The 23,156-nt window shown below is 35.6% G+C and overlaps 1 protein-coding gene across 6 annotated transcripts in view; it reads right to left on the reverse strand.

The window, feature by feature from the left end:
- FOCAD (focadhesin) overlaps window positions 1-23,156 on the reverse strand; it is a 318,797-nt gene that overhangs the window by 86,107 nt on the left and 209,534 nt on the right. For 5 of the 6 annotated variants that reach the window (XR_012424668.1, XM_065530469.2, XM_065530470.2 and 2 more), the window contains one exon: window positions 2,483-2,575. Coding sequence is in view for 5 of the 6 variants with exons in the window: in XM_065530469.2 (XP_065386541.1) it covers window positions 2,483-2,575 (93 nt within the window). In the remaining variant the exon portion in view is untranslated. Of the gene's footprint in view, window positions 1-2,482; window positions 2,576-20,830; window positions 20,949-23,156 lie in introns of all 6 variants that reach the window. The other variant, XM_074017373.1, reaches the window with a different exon arrangement.

Here is a 23,156-nt window from a genome sequence, read left to right on the forward strand (position 1 = left end):
TGCAAATCTCATTTTAATCCATCCTTTCACTTTCTCTTCTTTTGTCACCAACTCTCAATGGAACTGGACTTACTAGAAATCCAAAGTTAAGGGATTTTAAATGATAAATAAAGATACCAACCATCACCTTAATAGCAGAATAATTGACCTGCATTGCTAAAAATCATGAAAAATCGACAGGTTTTTCATAGATCAAATAGATCTGCCCTTTAAAACATTAAACAAACTTGCATTATTTATTATAACAATTAATGACAGTGTTAGGGAAGATACATGGCACAGTGGAAAAGGCTAAGGCTCTGGAGTCAGACAAATCCAGGTTAAGTTCCTGTATTTTCATTTAGTGCCTGTTGGGTTCCTGAACTGTTTGCTTTGCTTTCCTAGCTAACCCTGCTTCCCCGTCTATAATCCTATTATACATGGGGTTAATAACATCCACTTCAAAGGGGTTCTGTACAGATTAATTGAAATAATATATGTTAAGTATTAGACACACACTAGTTACTCAACAAACCATAGCCCTTATTAAAAAAAAAAAATCACGGCTTTTTTTTTTTTAATCAATTGCAAGTCATCTGCAGAATTATACTATAATCCTATTCAATTTAGCCTTTCTTACACTAAGAGCTAAATAGAATTCTCAGTTCATTCTGCAGGAGGAGGAGCTCTTCATCCCTTTCTCCAGGTGCCCATAGCATTTTGAATATCCTTTATTAATGTACCAAAGATATTGTACTGGAATTGCTATTGGGCATGTTAGCCTCCACCAATGGGCTGGGAGCTCATTGTGAGGAAGGAGTGCCCTCAGTGTCCCACACACCCAGCATGGGACCTCCCCAATAAAACATGTTCCATAGTTTGGTGAAGAAAAAACTCAACATTACTTGGGGAAAAATGAATGTGAGAAAAAGTGCATACTCTGACTTGCAGTCTCATGCTTCCTGACTAAAAACTGTAATTGGCTGTTAAAGAAATATAGAGACATGAGTCATTCATTCATTCACTCATGCATTTATCCAAAACATGCTGGGTGCCCAGATGCTGCTGAAGATAAAAATTGAGTAAGGAAACAATAAGCAAAAGAAAATGATGATTCCAAAGGAACATCTTTAAAATGCAGATTACAGTACATTTAGAGGATCTTCTAAAACCATTTGCTCAAAGTTTGGCTGGTAGACTATGTGGATTTAAATCACCTGGCAGCTTGTAGAACACGGAGATTCCTGGTCCCCTATTCACTTCTAATGAATCAGAATCTCTGAAGATACATTAGTGTTTTACGAGTTCTAGGATCCATAAGATGGGTTGCAAAAAGGTTTTGCGATTAGAACACCATTGCCCAGACAGTCATTCATCTCAACCTATCCTATGCCCCCCTCACTCCCTCACCTCATTTTATAGGAGAGCTGTTATCTCTAACCACAATACCGCACTTCTAACCCTCCACGGAAATCTTATTCTGGGACATAAATTACTTAAGTAGCATCGGATTTTTCCTATTATCCTTAATAATCAATTTTAAGCTAGGAAAAACAATTAAGCTGGTTGTTTTCTTATATTGTTAACTGTATATTCCCCAACTGATTAAAAATTATTTCTAATTTTAAAAATTAACGAACTATAACTTATAATATTATTGGATCAAATAAACTCAAATTGAGAATATCTCATTCATTTAATGAGCACCTAGTATGTCTAGACACTTATGTCAGGGCCAGAGACAACAGACCTCCTGCCCTTAGGAGCATAGAGACAACTGGAGGTCCTCGCCAAATAACTAACATGATAAGGGCTTCAAAAAGGGAAGCTCAGATACTAAGCAAGTACACAAGAAGGGCATATAATCCAAGGCGAGAGAAGTAAGGCACACAGTGCCTGACCAGATAAATTGATCTAGAGAACAAGTAGAAATTGGGTAGGTAAAGAACAAGTAGAAATTACGTGGGTAAAGAGGGAATGGCAGGGTCAGAGACAGAAAGAATAGTGTGTGTAAAAGCTAAGAGGTTATGAAAGACATACTGAGTTTAGGAAAACAAAGAAATTTAACAAGACTGAAACATATAAATCTGGGGGAAGGTTTAAGAGATCAGGCTGGAGATGTAAGCAAGTCCAGCTTGAGGAAGTACTGGTATAATGGAAGACGATGAGCTCAGTTTGCGATGCACTCAAGTCAGGTGCTGTGGGGCAGCCAAGCGAGGATGTCCAGAAGGCAGCAGGATGGAGGAGAGTAGCGCTCAGGAGGGAGTTCTGGATGGGAGACACGGATTTGGGGGGCATCGCTGTTTAATTTTAAGTGCAGCAATGCAAAATAAATAAATAAATATATATATATATGCCTCACATTCTTTTATGAGCAAAAACAACCATTACATTTTTGGTAGTGCTGTTTTTCCAACTGCTTTTATATTAAATACACATTTCCAGTAAAACGTGAGATAAGGAGACATTTCGCCAAAGCAAACCTATCCTGTGGTTTCATTACCTGTAAAATGGCATGATAAGCTCGACTCATGTATGCAAGCCAGGCCTGTGGAAGAAAAATCGCACGGTGCCACTCTGAAAGCTGGATATGAACCTGTGGGAAAAATGTACCACAGCATGTTAGACTACACAGTATTAAAACAGAATAAAATTATAACTGTATCATCAGTTCTTTATTTTCTTTAAGTGGTTTAGATTCTGAAAACAAACCAAATCAGTCTAGGATCAGAACCACAAATAATATCTTTTGGATATTCCTAAGGAGAAGAGTTTAGAGTCTTGTGAAGACAAAATAGAGTAAGCATAGAATTTTGTAAATCGAAGCAAATAAAATCCTACAATAATAACAAGTTAAAATGTACATGTAATACAAATCTACCCTTGAAAATTAGGGGGAAACTCTAATTTCAAGGCCTCTTGCCAATGTCAGGAAACTAGGCATTGTCTAACAAATCCCCCTAGTAATTTTAAATAAAAATAAATATTGCTCATATCCTGGATTTCCAATATGACCATTCTGAAGTAATAAACTTATATTGCCAACAGAAATATCATGTTGTATAGAAACCACAGTGGTAAGAGCATGCAAATGAGTACTGCACACAGCAATTGTGCACACCACTAGATCAATGGCCTTTAATCAGTGTGGGTAAACAAGAGAAAAATTATATATGCCAACATGGAAACCCTGTTTCTCAATAGAAGCCCAGACAAAACATCTGGTTTTCATAGTCATTTCTGTTTCTACCTATTAGTACAAGGCTCTCTTGCAACAAATCTTCCCAAGGTCTGCTTCTGTTAAAGAAAGATCAATCAAGAAAAACAGTCACAGTGCATCATATTTCAAGATTCCTGTAACACATCAAAAGTCAAACAACTAAAACTTTAGTCTGTGTCCTACAGACTAGAGAGAGAGAGAGAGAGAAAACAAATCTGTATGTAATTACACCAGAATCATGATAACTACTGTTTAAGGACATTTTATTGTATTATAAGGATTAATATTCTCCAGTGCCTTGTGACAGGGAAGATAAGAAGATAATAGTCTCTCTGAATACAGTTGGTTCCCACGGCCTCTAGTATGTTCTTTAATCCCAGTCTTAGCGAGGTCCTACTATATACAAGGTAGTGTGGAAAGATGAGAAGATTATCTGTGTCTGCAGAGACTTTTCCACCAGTGAGAGACCCAGAAATGGACACAAATAGGAAGAATCCATGGGAATAAAGAAAACAAAGAGATTAATTCCGACTGCTATCTATTACTTCTAATGGCATTGCGGTTTTTAAAAAATTGATCTCATACAGTATGAAACAGATACTCAGCCATGAGATGAACTTAAAAGTAATTATAAAGACAGGACTTTTCCTGAATAAGTACTACAACGAGCAGGGTGAGGGGAGCCTTGTCAACAAGTCAACAAAAATCCTTGAAGGAATGAGTCCTCCAGCTCCTGCTTCTTCTCCTGTTATTCAGGTGGCAAACTACAACCTAGGTTCTATTTCCAGTTGGGGAGGCGTTGATCAGGTTTTGGCTCTGCTCTTTATCTCCAAAATGTGGGCAGTTTTCTTTAACTTTTTTCCTATCAGTTCTGTTCCCTTTTCATAAAATATAATAATTATCTTCAAGTCCTATTTTGACACCTGGATTTAACAGAAACAATACTCAATCACCACAACCAAAACGTTTCTCTCTTACTTTACAAGCTTAAAATATTTTTAAATTTTTGCCAAATAACCCACAGAATCATTGTACTACTGAGAATACCCTTAGCCTCAGCAAATTGGCAAAAGAGCAATTTGCGGGGAAGACAATGGTCTCACAATTGCTTTTTAAACTTGAGTTTTAAAAAGGAAAGGATTATGGAAAAAATGTAAATGAAAATGAGCATATCAAATGTTCAGCCTCTAAACATGAAAACATTCATGCCAGGAAACCTATTTAAAAGGAGGTTATAAACTCAAGGTTAAAGCTAATCCTCTTCCTGCTGCTTCAACCATAGCTGAAGGTGGGTACAGGAGCACAGTAGAATGCTTCAGCCTAGACGCCAGCCTGAACTCCCCATGTTTTATGGGATTATACCCTAGTTTTACTGTTCTATGGAGTCAGCTGTGCACAAATCTCTTTAAAAATGCATTTTCTTGCTTTTGCTTTTTCTCTTAATGAAGAGAGACTTTAGAGAAACAGCTTGAAGAAAGTCATGCCCTTAAAGTGCCATTGTGTCACAAGCTAAAAGGACTCCCCTGACCATTTTTAACAAAAACATATTTTAGAATGCTATTTCAATTTAATATACTGTATAGTAATCCATATCACCTATATTTTAGGTTAATGTTACTAGGGTGAAAAATAAATTCAATTAGCATTTATAAAGTATGACAATTATGTCCAATTTGCTATACTTGTGAGAAGCCTTTGAAAAAAATCCAACCAACAAAATAAGTTCAAATCATGAAGTTGCAACCTAGTTATTCAGCAGATGATAAAGTAGGGTTCTCGATCACTGTATCACTCAGCTTTAATGAATGTGTGGAATTTTTTTTTTATATAAGTAACTACACATACTCTTGCAATGACAGCTATCTGATGGAGAATTGAGATGCACGGTCCTATGGCTTAGGGAAGAATAAAAGTCAAGTTTCAACGCGTAAGAGGCAGTGAGTTATAATGAAACGTTACACATGTGCCCAAAGAAGAGACCACAATAGGAATATATACATGGGAGGGAAGAATGCTAATGAGGTGAGGGCAGGGATAGGAGCAGGTTATAGAGTTAAATAGGGTGGTTAGAGTAGATCTTGTAGAGAAGGTAAAGTATGGGCAAAAACTTGGAGGAGGTGAGGATGTAAAGACCAAAGTAAGTGCTAATGGGAATAAAAAATGGTTCAGCTGGTATGGAAAACACTTTAGTGGTTCCTCAGAAAGCTAAACATAGAAATACCATATGACTGAGCAATTCCACACCTAGGTATACACCCAAAACAACTGAAAACAGGTATTCAAACAAATCCATGTACATCAGTGTTCATAGCAGCACTTTCACAATAGCCAAAAGGTAGAAACAATCCAAATGTCCATCAATGGAAAACTAGAAGAATAAAATATGCAATATGTATATAATGAAATATTATTTGGTCATAAAAAGAATGAAGTACTGATACACTATGGCTGAACCTTGAAAACATTATGCCAAAGTGAAAGAAATCAGGCACAAATGGTTACGTGTTATATGATGTCACTTATATGAAATATCCAGAATAGGTAAAGCCATAGAGACAGAAGGTAGATTAGTAGCTGCCAGGGGAAGAGGGGAAGGGAGACAGGAAGAAAGGAGGAGGGAATAGAAAGTGGATGCTTCATGGGGACATGGTCTCATTTGGAAGAGATGAAATGTTTCGGAACTAACATTTCCAAATAGAGGTGATAGTTGTACAACATTGTATATGTACTAAATGCCAGTGAATTGCACACTTTAAAATGGTTTGTTTTATGTTATGTGAATGACACCTCAATTTAAAGATAATGGCAAGGCAAAGGTCCTGGGCAAGCACACAACTGACCTGTTTGAGAAAGAGAAAAGAGGCCAGTCTAAATACAATAGACAAAATGAGCAAAACACAGAGTAGAAAGAGAAAAAGTTCGTGAATTAATGGGGACCCAGAGAATTCAGGGCCTTCTAGGGCACTGTTCAGGACTTGCTTTTATTCTTACTGAGGAGAGGGCCATTATAAGTTTTTGAGAAAAAGAATTACATGATCTAATTTATATTGTAAAAGGACAATGCTGACTGCTCTGTTGAAAATAGACTAAAGATAGCAAAGGTCAACACAAGAAAACCTACTCAGAGGCCACATCAACAATCCAGGAAAGAGATAAAGGCAGCTCAGAAAGAGCTTTATCAGTAACAGAGAAGAATGATGATTTTCAAACATTTAACTATGTAATTCTTCTACCCTATCCCAAATTCAATATAAAGTAAAATGCCAATATATAAGACAAAAAGCTGAAGCAAAATTTGTCCCGATGAAGTGAGGATAGGCTAGGACCTGGAGTTCAGTCCTCTTAGTCATTTGAGGTTGTCAGGAGATGGAGGTGGTGAAAGGGGCTGACTACAAAGGAGCATGGGGAAATGTTTGAGGGTGGTAGAACTACTCTCATCTTGACCATAGTGCTGGTTGGAGGAATGTGTGCACTTACCAAAAATCATAGAACTAGACAGTAAAATGGGAGAACTCTAGTGTATTCATATTATACCCAAATAAATATAGAATTTAAAATACCTAGTTTAAAAAAATCACAAGTTTTAGAACATGTACTTCTCAAACTTTCACCTCTCACCATCTATTAGACTTTGCACCCTTCTTTGTCATCATCATTCAAAATCCACCCTTCCTCTTATCTTTCCTGTTCCCGTCAAATATTATCTATCGATGTTCCAGTTACCCAGGTTTGAAATTTCTGATTTATCTTGGGAGTCTCCCTTGCCTTGAGACTCAATTCTTGAGTCCACTTCTGAAATACTTAATATATATGTCCCAACTTTTTCCTTTATTTGGTTTAGTCCTATCTGATTCCTGCCTAGATTAACATGATCTAGTAACTGATCTCTTAACAGCTTAAAACCTTTCTTTGTCCTAACACATCCCCAATGGTGCTGCTCTTACTATTAATACATTAACTCAGAACTTTCCAAAACCTCTGATGGCTCATTAAAGAATAAAGTCCAAACTCTTTTGTATAATGTTCAAAGTCTTTTAGAATTACTTGAAGAAATAACTGCTGGCCAAGACCTTCAACCAATTTCTCCACCTGAAGTCTTGCTCCTCTCTTTTACAAAACCTATATTCTGGCTGCATTGAATTATGAACCAGTCCCCAAGCTTGTCTTATACTTTACAGGATCTTTGCACTCACTGCTTCCTCTGCCTTGAATGACCCATTTTCCTCTCGTTTCTACTTACCAAAATAATTTTTCTCATCTCCATATTTCCAGTACATATGTGCCTCTCCCACAACACTCCACAGATTCTGTCTTTAGATCTTAATCTCATGCAATCCTAAGGAGCAGAGGTCATGTTCTATTCATGCTGGAATCCCTCCCATGGTACCCATAACAGTGTCTCGCACATAAGTGTTCAATTAAGTACCTGCTGAGTTTAACAGAATTAAATACATAGCATTCTCTTTAAGACAAATTCTTGTTATGTGAAAATCATACTATCACAAGCAAGTGTTTGCAGAAAATTATGGTGTTCAAGTTTTAATCATTCTGGAAACACAACATTTAAAACTTATTTTAAATAGACACAGAGTTGTTGAGAAGCTAGTTTTTTGAGATTTTACAAAAGCAAGTCTAAAATGTTCTAGCCAGGAAAGGTTTAATTCCAGATGAAAACATATTGAATGACATGGTAAAATTTTAAAGCAGATATTATAATTTTTATATACTGAAATTCTGTAAACTTTTAAATCTGTATGATGTAAGCTTTAATTAAGTATACTTGAAATACTATCACAACAGGAAATGTTCTGCTTAGACACATAATTCGCAATTGTAGGGGAATGATGGGAGAGAAAATGAAAAGGTAATCATGTTTCCTCATACATGTTTTACTACAAGGGACTACATATCCATCTAATTAGTTAATTTACAGTTCAGAATACTTTGTCCAAAAATTTGGTATTGCATTCCGCCTCTTGAGTGATCTTAACGAATATGATTATTCCATCTACAAGAAATATAAGAGCCCTTCATTAAATACTATAAATCAGGTAACAAACTTCGATGGCGTTCTTTGATTGTCAAACCAGAATGGGATTGGAAGAGTAGCATGTAAAAACTGACAAGTAAACTAAGTATTTGCTATTAATTTTAAAACCCCAATCTTATAAAGGCATTTTTCATGCTTGCCATATGTAAACATTATTATCAAAATAAAAGTATTTAACTTCAACTGCTACACAGACACACAGATGAATACTGAACCACCACATTTAGCTTTATGACACACACACACACACACACACACACACACACACACAGTTTCCACATTCCCAGAAGAAAAACCAGTTGCAACTGGTATTAGAGACCCCAAAAGCCACTCAATATCCCATTATTTATATACAAGAAATAACGGGCTTCAGTATTCCATCGATAGTCATCTTGTTGGGACAAAATTACTGTTAGACCTGTTCCTCTGACAGATAGTGACGAGAAGAGAAGGGAGGACACTTTTTAAAGTAAAATGACAATCATCTCTTTCCAGGTGTTTTCTGGAAATTTAATATTCTCTCCCCAACGTTTCCTCCTTCCTTCCCTCTCTCCCTCCTTCTCTCTTACCTCTCCACTGTTTCCAATCAGGATAACATTAGCTTGAAAGCTGACAATTCAGTCACATCTCAAGTAACCATTTATTCTGTTATTTAATAGAAGGGGAGAAACCCAGTTACCATAACAACTCACATCCACATGGTAATTATGGAGTATCTAAAATATAGCAAACCATACTTTTCACAGTGTTTTCTAGGGCGAATGTGTAAGAAGCACAGATACCACTTCTCCCCACTATTATTCACAATGTTCATCTAATTGTTTCATATTGCACAGATGCTAACATTATTCCTTGTACTTCACACCAAATATGTTTTTTAAAATAAAGACGACACTGAAAGAAAAAGGCAAATACACTTCTTATATTTTAAATGATTGGTTACAGCATATGTACTTTTCTAGGGAAAAATTTAAAGGAGGCAGGAAAACAAAATTAATTTATTAGGTAAAAAGAATCAAATGATTATCACTTGAAAAAAAGAAGAAAGAATGTAGAACTAAAGCTTTTATTTACAATACAGCTGCCAATAGGTCTGAAAAAGTTTTCTCTGAAATAAAAATGAAGAGAGAACTCATTACCTAATGCTGAGGCAGAAATATGGTTGGGTAGCAGCAGCAGAAACAGGCAAATTTGCATGTGCACAAGAATGGAGAAAATAATGAAGCCAGATTGCCATTCTCATCCAGGGACAAATCAGCATCAGCCAATTTAGGTGAGAGTGTCATGTCAGAGTTAGAAACGCCAAGGATAACAAGACTGGCAGCAAATTTCAGGGAAGGAAACTGTCATTCACCTTCAGCTTCCTCTGCAACAGGAGCCAAGTTAACCTCAGGATGAGAAGTAGGTATACATCAGAACAAAAGAGGATAGCCACTTGAGCTTGGAGAAGCCCTAGCTGATCTGAAATGACCACCGCTTGTCCCCTGTAAAAAGGAGCAAAGAGAGAGGCCACTTCAGTTTTAGAGAAGCCTAAACAAGATTGTCATTCTGCAGAACCGCTCCTGGTGTGTCAGGCCAACCCCAAATCAAACTTGGATCTATGATTCTTCTAAAAGTAACATGGGAGAATTTCACTTTAAGAAAAGACAAAGAAAAAAATCCAAAAGTTTTTAAAAATAAGAGGATATAATACTTTCCAAGGAAATTTATCACAGATTACATTAAACAGCTAGCTCTCCATAGCATTGAAAATTACTTAGTTTAGCAACCATGTAGTTAAAGAAGTATCAACAATTAACACAAATCAAAATACACTTCAAAATACGGAAAGCGAAGGTTTCTAGTCCAGCCTGTAAGGAAGTTGGAAGTCACTACTCCATCTTAACAACAACTAAAAAGCTAAACAAACTATAAAACCAACAACTGTTATGAGATCTGTAAAAGAAAATGAGGTCACAGAGCAAAGTGCTGCTCTCAAAGTTGGAGAGACAGACAGGCAGCTACAGAGACAATCACAGCTTACCAAAGTAGAAACCCACAGACAGAAACCACCATAGTAACCAGTGCTGGGGCAGAAAAACCTGAATGATAGTTGATGAATGGCTAGAGGCTAAGAATGGACAAGATTGAGAATTTAAAACTCTAGGTGGACCCAGTCATAGGGAGGGTTTTAGCTCCAGAAGCTCTATGAGTTTTAGCTCTATGAGTTTTAGCTCCAGAAGCTCAATCAGTTCTCATAGTGAATATCAGAAAAAAAACTCACCTTGTGATCACAGCAGGGGGAGGGGAAAAACATTTTGAAATATAACAGCATTCTATTCTTAACAAGGTCTGCCACCAGAAAAAAGAAACTATACAAGAGAGCCTAACCTAATAGTTTTATCAGCACCTAACCAGCCTGGAGGAAAGAAATACCCATCTCCAAGATCCTGTAGCCTTCTAAGTGGGTGAAGGGAAATAGACAACTCTAGCCCATTCCAGCCATCCTATCCCACTTAAGGAAGTGAAAAAGAGAAAAAAATCCAAATCCTGGGAAACACTTGTGAAAGTTCTAGGCTCACTATGAGATTGAGACCTAATTATAGGGTTACGGAATGACTCTACTCCTCGACCACCTTACCGCTACATTACTAAAGACCTATTTACTTTATTTCCTTTTACCTAATATGTATGTCTGGTTATCAAGAGACAACTACAAGGAAGACTAAAAGGTAAAATACATAGTTTAAAGAGACAGAGCAACTATCAGAACCAAGTAAGGATATGGCAGGGATGCTGGAATTAATTAACAGACTCTGAATTAAAAATAACCGTGATTAATGTGGTAAAGGCCATAACAGATAATAGAGACAATATGCAAGAACAAATGAACAATGTAAGCAGAAAGATAGAAAAATCAAAGATTCCCCTGCAAAAAATAAATGCTAGAGATGAAAAGCATGGTAACAGAAATGAAGAATGCTTTTAATGCGCTTATTAACAGACTGGACACAACTGAGGAGAGAATCTCTGATATTGAGGATATCTCAATGGAAACCTCTAAAACTAAAAAGTGAAGAGGAAAAAGAATGAAGCAAAGAAAACAGAATATCTAAGAACTGTGGAACAACTACAAAAGTTATAACATACACATAATAGGAATTCCAGACAAATAAGGGAGAAAAAAATTGAAGAAATATTTGAAATCATCTTGAGATTTTCCCAAATTAATGTCAGACATCAAAGCTCAGTTATAGGAGGCTCAGACAACACCAAGTAGGATAAATGCCAAAAACCTATAGGTATGTGGATATTGCATTTAAACTACATAAAAGCAATGATTTTTTTAAATTCTGAAAAAAGCCAGAAGGAAACATACCTTACCTATAGAGAAGCAAAGATAAGTTTTATATCCACCTTTCTACCAGAAAACATGCAAGCAAGAAGAGAAGAGAGTGAAATAAAGTGCTGAGAGAGCAAAACGACCAACCTAGGATTCTGTACCCCAGAAAATGATCCTTCAAAAATAAAGAAGAAATAAAGCCTTGCTCAGACAAGCAAAAATTGAGAAAATTTATTACCCGTACATTTCCCTTGCAGGAAATGTTTAAAGTTTTTTTAGGTAGTAAGCACATTATAGAGATCAGAAGCTCAGATCTAGATAAAGAAAGGAAGGCATCAGAGGAGGGATAAGTGAACATGAAATAAAAGCTTTTATTTTCCTATTCTTAATTAATCTAACAGATAACAGCTTGTTAAAAAATAATAATAGTAGTCATGTATATGATCACATATGCTTATGTATAAGTGAAATGAATGATAGCAATGATACAAGGAATGAGAGGCAAAATTAGGATTATTTGTTATTATAAAGTATTTACACCACCTGTGAAGTGGTATAGTGTTGTTTGCAAGTAGACATAGATTAGTTGTAAATATATATTGCATACTGTATGGCAACCACTTAAAAAGTAAAAAGAGAAACATAACTGATATGCTAACAAAAGATAAAAAAATCATACAAAATGTTCAATTGAAACCAAAGGGACAAAAAGAGAATACAAAAGCAGAACAAAGAAAATGAGCAACAAACAAAAAAAAGTAACAAATATAGAAGATATTAATCAAAATATATCAATAATCATTTTGGAAGCAAATTAAGATTGTCAAAGTAGATAAAAAACTGAGACCCAACTACATGTTGTCTACAAGAAATCTACTTTAATGTAAAGACACATACAGATAAAATGTAAATGGACAGAAAAAGACACTATGCTAATATTAATCAAAAGAAAGCAGGAAGACCTATATTAATTTATGACAGAGAAGACTTGACAACAAGGAAAGCTGTCAAAAATAAAGAGGGACATTACATACTAAATGGATCAATTCTCCAAGAAGACATAACAATCCTTAGAGTGTATGCTCCTATTAATGAAGCATCAAAAGATATAAGGCAAAACCTGATAGAATCCCAAGAAGAAATAGATTAATCCACTCATATAGCTGGAGACTTCAGGAGACTTCAACACTTCTCTATCAGAAATGGACAGATCCAACAAGCAGAAAACCAGTAAGGACATAGTTGAACGCAAAAACACCATCAATCAACTGGATATAATTGACATCTACAGGCTATTTCATGCAATGACAGCAGAACACACATTCTTCTCAAGCTCACATGTAACATTCACCAATATTGACCACATTCTGAACCATAAAACACACCTTAACAAATTTAAAAGAACCATAACACACACCTTAACAAATTTAACAAATTTAGAAATTAACATGAGCAGTGAAAGATGGGATATCACTACAGACTCTCTGGAGACTGAAAGAATAATAAGGAAAGAATATATATAACTCTATGCCCACAAATTTGATAATCTAGATGTAATGGGCCAATTCCCTGAAAGACACGATCTGCTAAAACTCACATGAAAAACAGATATATTATTTGAATAGGCCTGTATCTATTAAAGAAGTTGAATTGACAATTAATAACCTTCCAACACAGAAAGCACCAGTCCTAGATGTGTTCACTGGTGAACTGTATCAAACATTTAAGGAGGATATCACGCCAATTCCAAACAGTCTCTTTCAGAAGGCAGAAGCAGAGAAAACACTTCCTAACTCATTATATGAGGTCAGCATTACCCTAAAACTAAAACCAGACAAATGTATTAACAAGAATAGAAAATCTCACAGCAATATCTCTCACGAACATAAATGTAAAAGGCCTCAACAAAATATATGCAAATTAAATCTAACAATGTAAAAAAGAATTATACACCACAACCAAATGGATTTGAGGTACACAAGACTAAATCAATATTAGAAAATCAATTAATGTTTATTCCAGCATATCAACAGGGTAAAGAAGAAAAATCACATAATCGTATCAATACATGCAGAAAAAGCATTTGACAAAATCCAACAGTTTTTCATGATAAAAACTCTCAGTAAACTAGAAATAAAGAACTTCCTCAACTTGATAAGAATATCTACAAAACACCCACAGCTAACATCACAATTTTGAGAAACTACAAGCATTCCCACTAAGATCAGGAGTAAGACAAGGATGTCCTCTCTCACCATTCTTTTTCAACATCATACCTGGAAATCCTTTCTACTGATATAAGACAAAGAGAAAGTAAAATGTATGCTGAAGAGAAGAAAGAAACAAAATTGTCTTTGCTTGCAGATGACATGAGTATCTATATAGAAAATCTGAAAAAGTTGACAAAAAACTCCTGGAACCCATAAGCACTTACAGCAAAATTGCAAGACACAAGGTTACAATACAAAAATCAATTGCTTTCCTATATGACAGCAATGAAAAAATAGAAGTTGAAATTAAAAACACAATAGCATTTGCATTAACACCTCCAGAAATAAAATACTTAGGTGTAAACCTACATAAACATACACACACACATATACACACACACACACACACACACACACACACACACACACACACAGAGACATATAAATGTGTGAGTATATATAATACCTATAGGAGAAAATTACAAAATTCTAATGAAAGAAATCAATAATGAATGAAATAAATAGAGAAATATTCCAGGTTCATGGATTGGAAAGCTCAATATTGTCAGGCTGTCAGTTCTTCCTAACTTCAATTCTCAAAATCTCAACACAGTCTCACTCAAAATCTCACCAAGTTACTTCCTGGATAACAAACTGATTCAAATGTTCATATGAAGGGACAAAGGACAAAGAAGAGCCAACACAATATTGAAGAAGAACAAAGTTGGAGGACTGACATACCTAACTCCAAGACTTACTACAGAGCTACAGTAATCAAGAAAGCATGGTATGAACCAATGACTAGAGAAATAGATCTAAGAAACAGAATAGAAAGTCTAGAAACAGATGTATTTAAATATAGTCCGTTAATATTTGAGAATAAGTCAGAGTAAAGCAATGGAGAAAGGATAATCTTCTCAACAAATGATACTTAAACAACCAGATATCTTGAGGCAAGAAAAAAAAAAAAAAAAGAATCTAGACCCTGACTTTACACTCTTCATAAATATTAACTCGAAATAGATTATAGATATCAATGTAAAGCACAGTACTGTGAAGTTACTAGAAGATAACACAGGATAATATCTATAATGTTAGGCTTGATGACAGCTTTTCAGAAACAATATCAAAGGCACTATGTGTTAAATAAACAATGGATATGCTGGACTTCATTAAAATAAAAATCTTCTGATCTACAAAAGGCACTGTCAAGAGAATAGATAAGCCATAGTCTGTAAGAAAATATTTGCAAAAGACAGATCTGATAAAGGACTATTATCCAAAATATACAAAAAAATCTTAACACATATCAGGGATATGCTAATGAAAAAACAATGAAATGTCACTACACACCAATTAGAATGGCCAAAATCCAGACCACAACACCAACTGCTGACAAGGCTTTGGAGCAACAGGAAGGAGATGCAAAATGGTATAGCCACTTTGGAAGATGCTTTGGCCATTTTTTACAAAACCAATACAGTCCAGCAAGTGTGCTCCTCGGCATTTACCCAAGAGTTGAAAATCATCTCCACACAAAATTCTGCACAAAGATGTTTAAAGTAGTTTTATACATATTGGCTAAAACTTGGAAGCAACCAAGATATCCTTCTGTAGGTAAGTGGACAAATCAACTGTAGTATATCTAGACCATGGATTTTTATTCAATACTAAAAAGAAGTCAGCTATCAAGCAATGAAAATACATGAAGAAAACAAATGCCTAATACTAAGTGAAATCAGCCAGTCTGGAAGATCTGCATACCGTATGATTCCAACTACTTGACATTATGGAAAAGGCAAAACTATAGAGACAGTAAAAAGATCAGTGGTCACCTGGAGTTAAGGAGAAGGAAGGGATGAATAGGAGATTACAGAAGGGTTTTAGAAAGTAAAACTACCGTGTATAATACTAAAATGACTATATGATTATATGCATGCCACTATGCATTTGTTCAAACCCACAGAATGTTTAACACCAAGAATAAACCCTAATATAAACTATAGGCTTTGGGTAATGTGTCAATGTAGGTTCATCATTTGTAACAAATATACCACTCTGGTGGGGGATAATGGGAAGATGAGTGGTAGGCATGAGGGCAGAATGAGCAGGGAGTTACATGAGAACGCTCCATACACTGCTCTCAATTTTGCTGTGAACCTAAAACTGCTCTAAAATACAAAGTATATTTTTAGAAATGAGGACAGAGCACTTCTAAATTCAAAATAAAGTTCTTTTAGCCATTGATTCACTTGCTCACTCACTCTCATGTAGTTGTAGCCATTGTGAAGGGTATAGAATATCCTGTAAGGACATGGATTCTTTAGGGGCTGTTATTAATAGAAATGAATAACAAAACACACAGTATATAAGGGCTTATTTACATGCCAGTAAGATCCTATTTCTTAGTAAGACCACCACAATCATTAGATTTACCACTAATAGTAGCATTTCTGGAAAAAGAAAACTATCCCACTACATGTACATAGGAAGTACAGGAACACCTCAGACAGGTTTGGTCCCAGACAAATGCATTAAAGCTAATAATCCAATAAAGAGAGTCATACAATATTTTTGTTTCCTAGTGGATATAAAAGTTATGCTTACACTATACTATATTATGTAATAGCATTACATCTTTAAAAAAACAATGTACATATCTTAGTTTTAAAATAATTTGTTACTGCTGGGCATGGTGGCATGTACCTGTAGTCCTAGCTACTCAAGAGACTGAGATGGAAGGATCCCTTGGGCCCAGGAGTTGGAAGCTGTAGTGTTCTGTAACTGCACCTGTGGATAGTCACCGCACTCCAGCCTGGGCAACATAGTGAGGTCCCATCATTAAAAAAAAAATTTTTAAATATTCGACTGATAAAAAAATGTAAATAATTATATAAATCTTTGACAAGTCCTAATCTTTTTGTGGGTGGAAGGTCTTGCCTGGATGTTGATGGCTGCTGACTGATTAGGGTGGCTGATGAATGTTAGGGTGGCTGAGTCAATTTCTTAAGATAACAATGAAGTTTACTCCATTGCTTAATGTTTCCTTTCACAAAAGATTTCTCTGAAGCATGCAATGCTGTTTGATAGCTTCATCCATAGAACTTCTCTCTAAAGTGGAATCAATCCTCTCAAACCCTGATACTGCATTATCAGCTAAGTTTATGTAATATTGTAAATCCTGTGTTGTCAATTCAGCAATGTTCACAGCATCTTCACCAGGAGTAGATTCCATCTCAAGAAACCACTCTGTTCATCCATAAGAAGCAACTCCTCATGATTGTAGCAGTTCAGTCACATCCTCAGGCTCTACTTCTAATTCTACTTCTCTTGGTACCCTTCCCACATCTGCAGTGACTTCCTCCACTGAAATCTTGAACTCCTCAAAGTCATCCAAGAGGGCTGGAATCAATTTCTTCTAAATACTGGTTAACATTGATATCTTGACCTCTTCATATAAATCATGGATGTTCTTAATGACATCTACACAGTGAATCCTTTCCAAAAGGTTTTCAATTTATTTTTCCCAGATCCAACAGAGGAATCACTATCTATGCCAGCTATAGCCTTACAAAATGCATTTCTTAAATAAGACTTGAAAGTCAGAAATACTCCTTGATCCATGGGCTGCGGAAGGGATGTTGTGTTGGCAGTCATAACAACAACATCCATCACCTTGTACACCTCCATCAGACCTATTGGGTGACTAGGTGCATTGTCAATTAGCAGTAATACTTTGAAAGGAATCTTTTTTTTTTTCTAAGCAGTAGTTCTCAATGGTGGGATTAAAATATTCAGTAAACCATGTATAAACAGATATGCTGTCATCCAGGCCTTGTCCCATCTCTAGCACACAGATATAAGAGATTCAGTGTAATTCTTTAGAGCACGAGGATTTTCAGAATTGTAAGTAAAGTTGAACTGGCTTCAACTTAAGTCATCAGCTGAATTAGACCCTAACAAGACAGCCAGCCTTTCCTTTGAAGCCAGGCACTGACTTCCCTTCAGTTATAAAGTTCCTACAAGGCATCTTCTTGCAATAGATAGCTCTTCCATCTGCATTGAAAATGTGTTGTTTAGTGTAGCCATCTTCATCAACGATCTTAGCTAGATCTTCTGGATAACTTGCTGCAGCTTCTACGTCAGCACTTGCTGCTTCACCTTGCCCTTTTGTGTTAGGAAAATCGCTTCTTTCCTTACACCACATGAACCCCAACCTCTACTACCTTCAAACTTTTCTTCTGCAGTTTCCTCACCTCTCTTAGCCTTCACAGAATTAAAGAGTGTTCCAGTCTTCCTCTAGATTAGGCTTTGGCTTAAGGGAATGTTATGGCTGGTTTGTTCTCTTATCCAGACCACTAAAATTTTCTCTAAATCAGCAATAAGGCTGTTTTGCTTTCTTATCACTCGTGTTAGCACTTTTAATTTCCCTCAAGAACTTTTTCTTTGCATTTAAAATTGGCTATTTGGTGCAAGAAGTCTAGCTTTCAGCCTGTCTCAGCTTTCAATATGCCTTCCTCACTAATCTTAATCATTTCTAGCTTTTGATTTCAAGTGACAGATATGTAACTCTTCCTTTCATTTGAACAATTAGAGGCCATTTTAAGAGTTATTAATTGGCCTAATTTCGATATTGTTGTGTGTCAGGGAATAGGGAGGCCCAATTGGGGGGACATCTGGTTGGTGAAGAAATAAAAAAGCACACAACATTTATTAAGTTCATTGTGCTATGTGGGCATGGTTTGTTATACCTCAAAACAATTACAATCATAACTTCAAAGATCATTAATCATAGATCATCACAACAGATACGATAATAAAAAAGAAATATTTCACATAGAAAAAATCAATTTGATGATTATAAACTAGCAATAAGCAGTAAATTAAAATAAAAAGTCTAATTTGAATAGCATCAAAATACTTAGGTATATGTAATACTTACAAAATATGTCCAAGATTTATAATACAAAAAAAACCATAAATAGACAATTATACCTTGTTCATGGGTCTAGATACTCTATTACCAAGATGTAAGTTCTTTCCCAAGTTGACCTACAAATTCAATGCATTTAGCATTGAAATCAGCAAACTTTTTTGTGGTTTCTTAAAACTGGTTTAAAATTTATATAGAAAAGCAAGAGACCTAGCATAGTCAGAACTTTTTTTGAAAGATGAAACAAAGTTGGAAGACTCATACTACTTGATTTCAAGACATTATAAAGTGAAAGTTATTCAGGTATGTCATTGTTGTGAAAGCACAAACCTACAGATGTCAGTGGAACAAAACTGAATACAAAAATAGACCCACACATATATGAGCAAATGATTTTTGCAGAAGTGCCTAGGTAATTCAGTGAATAAAAGATGGTATTTTCAACAAATAACTCATACATTATACAAAAATTAACTCAAATGGACCTAAGCTAAAAAGTAAACCTTAAAATGTGAAACTTCTGTAAGAAAACACAGAAGGAGATCTATTAGCTGAAAGATGGATAAATTAAACGTGGTATATCCATGCAGAGAAGCATTATTCTCACACAAAAAAGAATGAAGTACTAATACGTGCTACAACATGGAAAAACCCTGAAAACATTATACTAAGTGAAAGAAGCCAGACATTAAAAACCATGTATTGTATGATTATACTTATATGAAATGTCCAGAATAGGCAAATCTGTAGAGGCAGAAAGTAGATCAGTGGCTGGTGAAAGCTAAAGACAAGGGAAAATGAGGAGTGACTACTAATGGGTACACAGTTTCTTTTCTGGGTAATGAAATTGTTCTAAAATTGTTTGTGGGAATGGTTATACAACTCTGTGGATACACTGAAAACCACTGAGTTGCACACTTTAAATAAGTAAATTTTATGGTTTATGTGTTACACCTTATAGCAGTCCAATTTCACGCTGCTGATAAAGACATATCCAAGGCTGGGTAATTTACACAAGAAACAGGTTTAATAAGCTTACAGTTCTGTACAGCTGCAGAGGCCTCAAAATCATGGCAGAAAGCAAGGAGGAGCGAGTCACGTCTTACATAGATGGCAGTAGGGAAACAGAGAGCTTTTGCAGGGAAACTCACATTTTTAAAATCATCAGATCTCATGAGACTCATTCACTATCACGAGAACAGTGCAGGAAAGACCCGTCCCCATAGTTCAATCACCTCCCACTGGGTTCCTCCCACAGCATGTAGGTGTTACAATTCAAGATGAGGTTTGGAGGGGGACATAGCCAAACCATATCATAGCTCAATTTCTAAAAAGAATTTAAAAGAATAAAAATAAAACACAGGAAAAAAGAAAATGAAAAATTTTTGTAATCTCAGATTAAACAAAAAGCAAGAACCATTTTGTAAAATTTGGTAAGTTGAAATTCTTCAAAATGAAAAGTCCACTCTTCAAAATACATTATAAAACAATAAAAACTGGGTGCAGTGGCTCATGCCTGTAATCCCAGCACTTTGGGAGGCCAAGGCAGGTGGATCATGAAGTCAGGAGTCTGAGACCAGGCTGACCAACATGGTGAAATCCCATCTCTACTAAAAATACAAAAATCAGCCGGGTGTGGTGGCGCACACCTGTAATCCCAGCTACTCAGGAGACTGAGGTGGGAGAATCACTTGAGCCCGGGAGGCGGAGGTTGCAGTGAGCCGAGACTGCACCACTGCACTCCAGCCTGGGCAACACAGTGAGACTCCATCTCAAAAAAAAAAAAAAAAAAAAGAAAAGAAAGAAAAAAGAAAATGAAAAGACATGTAACAGACTAAGTAAAAACAAAATTAATATCCGGAATATATAAAGAACTCTCTTGAAAACAAAAGCCCCAATTTTAAAAATGGGCAAAAGATCAGAGCAAACATTTCAGGAAGAAAAGAGATACAAAATAAACACATGAAAAGATGCTTCAACATCATTAGTCATTAAGGAAACACAAATTAAAACCACAAAGGGAAACTAATACTACTCATCTACAAGAATGGCTAAATTTTTTTAATTGACTATATCAAGCACTGACAAGAAGGCAGAGCAACTGAAACTCTCATACCTTGCAGATGGGCATGCAAAATGAGATAGCCACTAGGAAAACAGTTTGATAGTTTCCTACAAAGTTATATATGAATTTACCACATGACGTTGCAATCTCACTCCTAGGTATTTGTTTACTGAAAAAAAAAAAACAGAAAAATGAATGTTCACACATAGATCTGTATGAGAATGTTTATAGAAACTTTAGTCTTAATCATTGAAAACCGAGAAAAAACCCAAAGGTCCAACTGGTGAATTAATAAACAAACTGCAATTCTCAAGAAATACTTGGAAATATAGCTGGGCATGGTGGCTTACGCCTGTAATCCCAGCACTTTGGGAGGCCGAGGCAGGTGGATCACCTGAGGTCAGAACTTTGAGATCAGCCCGGCCAACATGGTGAAACTCCATCTCTACTTAAAATACAAAAATTAGCTGGACGTGGTGGCGCATGCCTGTAATCCCAGCTACTTGGGAGGCTAAGGCAGGAGATTCCCTTGAACCCAGGAGGCAGAGGTTGCACTGAGCTGAGATTGTGCCACTGCATTCCAGCCTGGAGAGCAGAGCGAGATTCCGTCTCAAAAAAAAAAAAAAAAAAAAAGAGGAAAGAAAGAAGAAATATTTGGAAATAAAAAAGACTCAGGATAAAGTAAAGGGAGGACCAAAAGCAGAATTTGAAGAAATTTCATCTGGAAAAATACCAAATTGATTGCAACAAAAGAAAGAGGAGATGCAAGGAGATGATTTAAGAGAGATTTGAGTAATCTTGGAAAGATCCAAATGTATTTTTAGAATGTTCTCTGATTAACCTGGGAGAGAAGAAGGACCATGGAGCCTCATTGTCTGGGTTCAATTTCCAGGCTCCTCTACTTGCTAGCTCTGTGACCTTGACACATAACAGCACCTACCTCACAGTGTTGAAAGTACCTAAATCGATTATTAGCTGTGATTATTGCAATCATTTTTATTAACAAGCTCTGAAAGTTCATATGATTTCTTATCATATAGTTTGAGAAACTTCATGGGTCCCCCAGCCTTTATGTTTTAAGCAAATGAACTAGATATACTAAGCAGAATATGGAATCCAGTCTAAAATCCGACTATAGATTTGGCAGAATTCTGTCCAATATGCCTAATTGATCCCTAAAACAATGATGTTATTTTCTTTTCCCTTTGAAATTTTCTAGACTCTCTGCAGCACAAGCAATAAGTGTCTTTAACCCAAAGATTTTCTGTGCTTACATCTTGGACACATCTTATAACTTCTGATGCCACTGCCAAAAGTTATCAGATGTCTTCTGCTGTCCCCTGCATTAATGCTTTTTCTTGTTTCTGTTCTGATGGTGACTTTTTACTATAAATCAGCTGTTAACTAAGACTTTAGACTTCAGTTTTCCTTCAAACGTCTAAGTGCATGCTTAAAATACAAAAAAGTACCAAGTTTCTCCCTTCTCTATGCCAACTAATGAGATGCCAGGGACAAACGAACATAGAAATCACCTATGTCTGAAATTAAACCTTCCTAGAGAAACGTTGCTCTTCCCAGATCCTTCTTCTCTTTGTAGTTGAATGAAAACACTACATTAGGCAAAAAAAAAAAAAAAAAAAAAAAAAAAAGCTTCTGAAACAAGTATTTACACAATTTTAATTCTAACTAAATATGTGAAAGGAAAATGGATGGCAAAGGATAAAGATGGGTCTTTAAAAACCCTCTAAATTTTGCTATGCTATTAAACTGGTGGCAAATGGTGTGATACAGAATAAAAGTGAATCAAATTAATTACAACCAAATGTATAAGATTTTATAGGAAGATATTTTAGAAATGCTAATTATTTTTACATCAAGTTCATTAAATCTTTCCAATTCATATACTTTTGCTTATAACTGATATATAACCTACTATGTCTGAACTATATAAATCTCTTTGCTGTGATATTTTGTTTTGTTATTCATTCATATATCTTAATTTGTATACATCATAATGAGTGTGATAAAATATTTAAAAACAATAAAAATGCATTTCCCAAGGGCTTTCCAGCTTCCCTCTTCCCTCAGTTTTGCCATAATCTGCAATAATCAGATTTCATATAAATCATCTAATAGAATCACATAACTTTATTTTTAAAAGGTAGCTGAAAGGAAAAGTAAAATAAACAGCAAAACCAAGGGTTATTTTTCTAAAATGCTTTTATTTACTTTTAATTCCAAACTCTCACAAAATATAAACACTGGTCCCCTACATAATTGCAAAGGATTAGAATTAAGATATAGGCAGTAGTATTTCTTTAAAAAATAAATTGTTATTTATTCTGAATAATGACAGTTAAGTATTGATGAAGTAAAG

This window comes from Macaca fascicularis, chromosome 15 (assembly GCF_037993035.2).
Source record: "Macaca fascicularis isolate 582-1 chromosome 15, T2T-MFA8v1.1".
Classification (NCBI taxonomy): domain Eukaryota; kingdom Metazoa; phylum Chordata; class Mammalia; order Primates; family Cercopithecidae; genus Macaca; species Macaca fascicularis.